The following is a 10,000-nucleotide window of genomic DNA, read 5'->3' as shown; positions in this document are numbered from 1 at the left end:
CCGCTGTACCACGAGCTCAAAGTGGCTTTTGTCATCTGGTTGTTGTCTCCATATACCAGAGGGGCCAGTCTAATCTACAGGAAGTTCTTGCACCCCCTGCTGGCCTCTAAAGAAAGGGTATACCGGCCTTACACCTACGGGAACCTAACTAAACACCTTCCCAGTTACCCTTAGCAACTAAGAGTCCGGAGTCTGTGTTAATCCTCAGTTCTGATGTTTATTAGCACGGAGACACGACACAGACGTGAGATCAGACTTAAGAAGCAGGAGACTTCAGCAGTGTGTGTGTGTGTGTGTGTGTGTGTGTGTGTGTGTGTGTGTGTGTGTGTGTGTGTGTGTGTGTGTGTGTGTGTGTGCGCGTGCGTGTGTGTGTGTGTGTGTGTGTGTGTGTGTTAGATGTTTTTAAATCCAAGGTAAAAGGTTAGTGTAGGTACCGTAAATGTACCCTATTTTAATAGTTTATTTTATTTATCTTTTACTTATTCTTATTTTCTTATTTATTTTTTCTGTTTCCAGTTTTATTGCTTTTTTATTATTGTCCTCTTTAATTCTTTTATCTTTTAATAATTTAATATTTTATCTTTATATTGTAATCATTTTATTTCTATTTGATTTCCTTTAAAATCTTGTTTTTATTTTTATGTATTCTGTTTTGTGGGCACTGATCTTCCCAAGGTGACAGACCTCGGGTCGTAATAATCTTCTTCTTTTCTTGTATGAAGCACTTTGAAATGCCAGTGTGTGTGTGAGAGGTGCTGTATGAATAAACCTGCCTCGCCTTGTGTGTGTAGGAGATTGATGAGTACATTGTGCAGGCCAAAGAGAGGAGTTATGAGACAGTGGTGAGTTTGGGTCGCCAGAGTCTCACCATCGCAGCCACCGCCGCGGTCTCCGCTGCTGTCAAGGTAACCAACACACACACACACACACACACACACACACCCAGCTCACATACGCACACTCACATACACACACTTACACACACCCAGCTCACATACACACACACACGCACACCCAGCTCACATACACACACTCATATACGCACACACACACACACCCAGCTCACATACACACACACACACACACGCACACCCAGCTCACATACGCACACTCACATACACACACCCAGCTCACATACGCACACTCACATACACACACTTACACACACCCAGCTCACATACACACACACACGCACACCCAGCTCACGTACACCCAGCACACATACACACACTCACATACGCACACACACCCAGCTCACATACGCACACTTACATACACACACTTACACACACCCAGCTCACATACATACACTCACATACACACACTTACACACACCCAGCTCACATACGCACACTCACATACACACACTTACACACACCCAGCTCACATACATACACTCACATACACACACTTACACACACCCAGCTCACATACGCACACTCACATACACACACTTACACACACCCAGCTCACATACATACACTCACATACACACACTTACACACACCCAGCTCACATACACACACTCACATACACACACTTACACACACCCAGCTCACATACATACACTCACATACGCACACACACCCAGCTCACATACATACACTCACATACGCACACACACCCAGCTCACATACACACACTTACACACACCCAGCTCACATACACACACACACACACATGCACACCCAGCTCACGTACACCCAGCACACATACACACACTCACATATGCACACACACCCAGCACACATACATACACTCACATACGCACACACACCCAGCTCACATACATACACTCACATATGCACACACACCCAGCTCACATACATACACTCACATACGCACACACACCCAGCTCACATACATACACTCACATACGCACACACACCCAGCTCACATACATACACTCACATACGCACACACACCCAGCTCACATACATACACTCACATACGCACACACACCCAGCTCACATACACACACACAAATACGCACACACACCCAACTCACATACACACACTCACAAACTCACATACACACACACACACACACACACACACACACACACACACACACACACACAGCTCACATACACACACACACATACGCACACACACCCAGCTCACATACACACACTCACAAACACACACACACCCAGCTCACATACACACACACACACACCCAGCTCACATACACACACTCACATACACACACACATATACGCACACACACCCAGCTCACATACACACACTCACATACACACACACACATATGCACACACACCCAGCTCACATACACACACTCACAAACACATACACACACACACCCAGCTCACATACACACACTCATACACATACACACACACACACACACACACACACACACACACACACACACACACACTCACACACACACACACACACACACACACACACACACACACACACACACACACACACACACACTCACACACACACACACACACACACACACACACACACACACACACACACACACTCATGAGGGCCTGGACCAGATGTTTAGCTGCGCTAATGTCCTTCGCTGTTCTGCCCGGTTACAGGCTACAGTGGGGAAAATAAGTATTTAGTCAGTCACCAATTGTGCAAGTTCTCCCACTTAAAAAGCCTACAAACAAGCAAGATTTCTGGCTGTCACAGACCTGTAACTTCTTTTTTAAAAGGTTCCTCTTTCCCCCACTCATTACCTGTATTAATGGCACCTATTTGAAGTCGTTAACAGTATAAAACACACCTGCCCACAACCTCAAACAGTCACACTCCAAACTCCACTATGGTGAAGACGAAAGAGCTGTCGGAGGACACCAGAAACCGAATTGTAGGCTGGGAAGACTGAATCTGCAATAGGCAAGCAGCTTGGTGTGAAGAAATCTACTGTGGGAGCAATAATCAGAAAATGGAAGACCTACAAGACCACTACTAATCTTCCTCGATCTGGGGCTCCACGCAAGATCTCAGCCCGTGGGGTCAAAATGATCACAAGAATGGTGAGGAAAAATCCCAGAACCACAAGGGGGGATCTAGTGAATGACCTCCAGAAAGCTGGGACCAACGTTACAAAGGCTACCATCAGCAACACACTACGACACCAGGGACTCAGATCTTGCAGTGCCAGACGTGTCCCCCTGCTTAAGCCAGGCACGTCTGAAGTTTGCTAGAGAGCATTTGGATGTTCCAGAAGAGTATTGGGAGAATGTCATATGGTCAGATGAAACCAAAGTAGAACTATTTGGTAAAAACACAACTCGTCGTGTTTGGAGGACAGGGAATGCTGAGTTGCATCCAAAGAACACCATACCAACTGTCAAGCATGGGGGTGGCAACATCATGCTTTGGGGCTGTTTCTCTGCAAAGGGACCAGGACGACTGGTCCGTGTACATGAAAGAATGAATGGGGCCATGTATTGTGAGATTTTGGGTGCAAACCTCCTTCCATCAGCAAGGGCAATGAAGATGAAACGTGAGGAGATCTGCATGGAGGAATGGGCCAACATACCAGCAACACTGTGTGCCAACCTTGTGAAGACTTACAGAAAATGTTTGACCTCTGTCATTGCCAACAGAGGATATACAACAAAGTATTGAGATGAACTTTTGTTATTGACCAAATACTTATTTTCCACCATTATTTGCAAATAAATTCTTTAAAAGTCAGAAAAAATGATTTTCTCAATTTTTTTTTTCACATTTTGTCTCTCATAGTTGAGGTCTACCTATGATGTCAATTACAGGCCTCTCTCATCAAGTGGGAGAACTTGCACAATTGGTGACTGACTAAATACTTATTTTCCCCACTGTACACCTGTAACTACACTGCCACATACAAGCTTTCTTCGTATGAACTACTGAACCTTTACCCTGAACTACTGAACCTTCACCCTGAACTACTGAACCTTTACCCTGAACTACTGAACCTTTACCCTGAACTACTGAACCTGTAGGAGCCGTGTCATATTTGCAGCTTTAATGGTTTGTTCTGAGTGTGCGCCCTCTATAGGTGAGCCGTTCCTATAAATTGGCGACTGAGATGCAGAGCCGGAGAGGGGCAGACCAGCAATACCATTGTTGACCTCAGCTGGTTCAGTTGGCGCACTCCAGTTCGCTTGTTGTGAGGCCTGCAGCCATTGGGGCCTGCTAACCAGAGCAACTCCGCTTACTTGGGGATACGCAAAGACTTCATGCTACTATTGCTGTTTTCATTTGTTACTTTGGTTTTTTCCTTTTGTTTTTTCTTTGTTTAAACATTTGCTTGCAATAAATATCAGCATCAATCAGAAGTCGATTCTCTTTGGATTTATTGGAGGCCAGCTGCGAGTCCGACAATAACACTGCCCTCTCCTGAGTGGTAAAGACAATCTATCTGGAGATTGGAGGCAAGGGGTTACAGGACAACCCTAAACTGTTTTACCATTACAGAACCTTCACCCTGAACTACTGAACCTTTACCGTGAACTACTGAACCTTTACCCTGAACTACTGAACTACTGAACCCTGAACTCTGAACTACTGAACCCTGAACTCTGAACTACTGAACCTTCACCCTGAACTATTGAACCTTTACCCTGAACTACTGAACCTTCACCCTGAACTACTGAATCTTTACCCTGAACTATTGAACCTTTACCCTGAACTACTGAACCTTCACCCTGAACTCTCAAGCTTTGCTGCTTTTAATGCTTCCTGTCTAATTTCTGAACACAGCAGCCATTCCTAATTATCTTCTGTTCTCTCTCTCTCTCTCTCTCCCTCTTTTTGTTTTTCCGTTCTCTCCATTTCTCCTTTCCTCTTACTTTCCCCTCTCTTTCCTTTTTTATCTGTCTCTCTCTTTCTCTCTCTGTTGGTCCCTTTCTCTCTCTCTCTCTCTCTCTCTCCCTCTTTCTCTGAATGCTAGACTAACCACATGTCATGGTCTCAGTACCTGGCTTAAGGTGATGGACCTTCAGGTAACATCTGACTTGTTTATGTTGTTTGTGTTCTACTCGGTGCTACTTCCTATGCCTGAACATGTACACACAAACACACACACACACACACACACACACACATACATGCTTGCACACACACATGCTCATACACACACACAGACACACACACATACATGCTCGCACACACACGCACACAAAGACATGCATGCACGCCTACACACACATATCATGCATAATACAAACACTTCTTTTATGCAAGCTTACACTTAGTACAGCCCAACTGTAGTTTTTAAACATTAAAAGTGCATTTCGCATGTTATTTGTTAGATCACTCTTTAACTCTTATTTCACTATTTCTCATTATAACTTTGAAAATGAGGCTCCTATAAGCACTATGTTAAAAACAAACACCACCAGGATACTGTACCTTTGTCAGTATCTAAATGCCAGCTTGGTGACTGATTGGATCACATGACTCTGTTTCCATAGGGACAGGGCGCCATTAGCGAGCGTCTGCGAAGCTTCAGCATTCCGGACCTCACGCAAGTCCCGTCCGACCAATCAGCATTAGCCAATCCTGTCCAGCGGGCCCTTCACATCTCCAGCTCTGAGGGCTCTGGTAGGCACTCCATTACTCATGTCTTTCCTTTCTGCGTCCCATATTGAAATAATGAGGGAACTGAGTATGTAGGACCAGACAACCGGTGGGGTGCTTTAAAGGAGAAGCACTTTAACAGAAGTTGAACTTCCTCAAATGGCCTTCACTGCCAGCTTCCCGAGGACCTTCTGACCACACTGTCCCGGGTCCAGTCTGCTACGTCAGCAACCTAAAAACACAGACCCATAAATGTTCTGCCCATTCCACCTGCACAGGGATTAAGTTCACGTAGTGAAACTGGAACTTCAGCACCGTACTTGAATCGGACGCGTGGTATTTATCGCCCTCTGTTGGCCACGTTAATAATAAACCCACAACCACCGTAAGGCCTTCACTGCATATCAGATCTCAAGTGAGAGTGGATTTGGGTTTGAAATGATGCATGAATGTGCTCTAATTGGGGGGAACACAAGCACAGGGAGCACTGTAAACAAAACCTTTCTGTGACAGAATCTCATGCATCTCTCTGCTTCCTGCAACTAAGTACAAAATGTTTAGACACAGCTGCTCAATAGTTTAAAATAAAATAATATTACACATTGTGATTAACTTGTAAAATCAGTCATTGTTTTTCTCTGTGTCCAGTCTGACTGGTTTCATTCCTAGCTTGTTGCGTTTGTTTAAAGGATACTACACATACAGACAGGAAGGGGAGGAGCACAGAGAGGAAGTAGATGGAATGTTCTCGGAGGAGGAGTCATCGCTGACCAAAGGCTTGCGTAGATCTCAGAGTGTGAAACTCACACGCTCCAAAGCTATGCGCAAAGAGGTGTGTGTGTGTGTGTGAGTGTGTGTGTGACTGTGTGAGTGTGTGTGCGTGCTTGCGCGTGTGTATGTGTGTGTGTGTGTGTGTGTGTGTGTGTGTGTGTGTGTGTGTGTGTGTGTGTGAGTGTGTATGAGTGTGTGTGTGTGTGTGTGTGTGTGTGTGAGTGTATGTGTGTGTGTGTGTGTGTGTGCATGCATGCGTGTGTGTGTGTGTGTGTGGGGCAGGGATACACAGGCATAAATATTTTATATATGTATGTGCTTACATATTTATTGATTTTCAAGTTTCTTTTTTTCTCTGGAAGCTATAGTCTTAATCTGTTTAATGATGATCAAGTAAGTGCAACGTAACCAGTTTTAATTTAGACATACACAGTTTACTCTCTGCCAGGGGCGATTTTAGGATCTGGTCTTTAGGGGTGCCCAGCCCCCAGTGCTCACAGAGGCACAATACCAAAGTATTGCGCAGGTGCAGAGCAAGGTTTTTGCATAATATAATATTTAAAAAATGTGTTGAGCCAGGGGGTGCTGAGCAACTTCACGGTGGTGCTCTAGCACCACTAAAAATACCCTAGCCTCGCCCCTGCTCTCTGCATTGTTAGTGCTCTGTGTTTTTTTTTTGTTTATGTATACGTCACCTTTGTTGATAAAATTTGTGTGCATGTGTTTCCATGCAGCCTCGTTATGGTTCACTGAAGATTAAAACCAGGAGGAGGCCGATGATCACGTCCAGCACATTTGACCAGCCCTGATCAAGCCAAAATCTGCATGCCTGAGGACCCCCGTATGTCCTGGTCACCATGTAACCCCTCTACAAAAGCCCTTGTAGAAACAGTCCTGGTCACCATGTAACCCCTCTACAAAAGCCCTTGTAGAAACAGTCCTGGTCACCTTGTAACCCCTCTACAAAAGCCCTTGTAGAAACAGTCCTGGTCACCATGTAACCCCTCTACAAAAGCCCTTGTAGAAACAGTCCTGGTCACCATGTAACCCCTCTACAAAAGCTCTTGTAGAAACAGTCCTGGTCATCATGTAACCCCTCTACAAAAGCCCTTGTAGAAACAGTCCTGGTCATCATGTAACCCCTCTACAAAAGCCCTTGTAGAAACAGTCCTGGTCATCATGTAACCCCTCTACAAAAGCCCATGTAGAAACAGTCCTGGTCACCATGTAACCCCTCTACAAAAGCTCTTGTAGAAACAGTCCTGGTCACCATGTAACCCCTCTACAAAAGCTCTTGTAGAAACAGTCCTGGTCACCATATAACCCCTCTACAAAAGCCCTTGTAGAAACAGTACTGGTCACCATGTAACACATCTACAAAAGCCCTTGTAGAAACAGTCCTGGTCACCATGTAACCCCTCTACAAAAGCCCTTGTAGAAACAGTCCTGGTCACCATGTAACCCCTCTACAAAAGCCCTTGTAGAAACAGTCCTGGTCACCATGTAACCCCTCTACAAAAGCCCTTGTAGAAACAGTCCTGGTCACCATGTAACCCCTCTACAAAAGCCCTTGTAGAAACAGTCCTGGTCACCATGTAACCCCTCTACAAAAGCTCTTGTAGAAACAGTCCTGGTCACCATGTAACCCCTCTACAAAAGCCCTTGTAGAAACAGTCCTGGTCACCATGTAACCCCTCTACAAAAGCTCTTGTAGAAACAGTCCTGGTCACCATGTAACCCCTCTACAAAAGCCCTTGTAGAAACAGTCCTGGTCACCATGTAACCCCTCTACAAAAGCCTGTTTCATCCCATAGCTCTACGAACAGCCCGGGTAATACCTTAACACACATCCTCCCAGAGGAGTGTCTTTATGAACAGCCTCTGTCACACCATAACACCCCAGAGGAGTGTTTGAACAACCTTGGTCATACTGTAACACCACAGAGAAGTATGTGTGTGTATGAACAGCCTCTGTCATTCCGTAACATACTGGTGCACTTATGCTGCGAAGACATGCACTCCTGTAGCAAGCATTGGCTTGTATGTCTCTCTGTTTTGGTTTGTTTCCTTGTTCTAGTTGTGATACCATCCGTTGAAAACATCTTGTGCTCAGCATAGATGGTAACCTTTCTGAAATGCATTTAGTTTGTTTGCATCCTATTGCAAAAAAAAAATACTACACACAGATGAATACCCAAAGACAAAATAATGTATGTTTGGCCTTGTAGCTTACATAGCACTGTAACAGTATGATGTGACCTACAGTGACAATAGCCTGAATACGTTTAAATGTTCCTCTGATCTCCCTTAATGGCTCCCCTTAATTGCACGGATGCATGATCTCCAGTCCGATACCACCACATCAAGCTCACAGCTCCCCCAGCTAAGGACTCATTTAGGAGCAGCGAAACTAGTCAGCATGCAGTGGGTTTATTGATGGTGTGATGCAGTTGTTGGTTGAAACCTTTCTTTTGCTATAATGCCAAAAACTGTGATCTGTGGCTCCCGATGTTTGTCAGGCCTGCTTCAAAACACAGCCAGGCCTGCTTCATAACACAGCCTGGCCTGCTTCATAACACAGCCTGGCCTGCTTCATAACACAGCCTGGCCTGCTTCAAAACACAGCCTGGCCTGCTTCATAACACAGCCAGGCCTGCTTCAAAACACAGCCAGACCTGCTTCATAACACAGCCAGGCCTGCTTCAAAACACACCCAGACCTGCTTGAAAACACAACCAGACCTGCTTCATAACACAGTGTGTGGATCTGCAGAGAGGAAAGATGATAACAAGTGTTTTATATTCTGCAGTGTCAGCTAGCTTCAGCATATCTGCAAGACTCACCTTTGTACTTTTACACTAGCTCTGCAGACGTGTGTGTGTGTGTGTGTGTGTGTGTGTGTGTGTGTGTGTGTGTGTGTGTGTGTGTGTGTGTGTGTGTGTGTGTGAGAGAGAGAGAGAAAGAGGTGCTGTCTTCTGCCTCTTGTTTACAGTTTGAGAATCTGCCTTATGATTTTATTGTTTTTGCTTTTGTTTTTTAGTTTCATTTTTTGATGTCTTAAATGCAAAGGCTCTCTCAGTATGCTCCAATTTGCATACATGTATTGAATGTATAGACTGTATTTAAATACACTAAAGCTAATGCTTTGCTGTGTGGCCTGGATTAGCATGTCATTGGATTATGTTGTGCACACACACACACACAAACACACACACACACACAGCTGTGTGTTACTCACTTGCCTTCGGGAGCTTTTTCTTGTGCAGATTAGGTCTACTGTTTGATTAGATTACATTGTAACCTGGGGACTGAAACAAGTGTGTGTGTGTGTGTGTGGGTGCATGTTTGCTGAAGAGAATATGAGTGAGAAGTTCTCTACTCATTTCAAGTGTAGGACTTCATTTTGTCAGTGCAGTACATTATTAGGGTTTCAAACAAACTGATCAGCTCTCTTACTGGAAGACACTATATATACGGATCTGCTAATGGAAGACACTATATATACGGATCTGCTAATGGAAGACACTATATATACGGATCTGCTAATGGAAGACACTTTATTCTTGTCACTTTGGTGTTAATTGGTTTGTGATCAGCTGTTCATTGCTCAAGAAGCAGAAACACTGGTGTGTATATAGAAGTTCAGCAAAGGATGAAAAAATCATATAAAATA

The 10,000-nt window shown here is 44.6% G+C and overlaps 1 protein-coding gene across 4 annotated transcripts in view; it reads left to right on the top strand.

Moving 5' to 3' along the window:
• reep3a (receptor accessory protein 3a) overlaps positions 1 to 9,489 on the top strand; it is a 15,596-nt gene extending 6,107 nt beyond the window's left edge. Inside the window, exons 4-8 of one of the 4 annotated variants that reach the window (XM_076978854.1) lie at positions 1 to 117; positions 792 to 905; positions 5,451 to 5,580; positions 6,246 to 6,388; positions 7,062 to 9,489. The exon at positions 1 to 117 is cut by the window's left edge and continues 4 nt beyond it. In XM_076978854.1, the coding sequence (XP_076834969.1) occupies positions 1 to 117; positions 792 to 905; positions 5,451 to 5,580; positions 6,246 to 6,388; positions 7,062 to 7,136 (579 nt within the window). In that variant the 3' untranslated portion in view covers positions 7,137 to 9,489. The other 3 variants (XM_076978856.1, XM_076978855.1, XM_076978853.1) reach the window with 3 other exon arrangements.
• The last annotated feature ends 511 nt before the right edge of the window (positions 9,490 to 10,000 follow it).

Source organism: Brachyhypopomus gauderio, chromosome 17, assembly GCF_052324685.1.
Source record: "Brachyhypopomus gauderio isolate BG-103 chromosome 17, BGAUD_0.2, whole genome shotgun sequence".
Lineage (NCBI taxonomy): Eukaryota > Metazoa > Chordata > Actinopteri > Gymnotiformes > Hypopomidae > Brachyhypopomus > Brachyhypopomus gauderio.
This window is presented reverse-complemented; position numbering and strand designations above follow the sequence as displayed.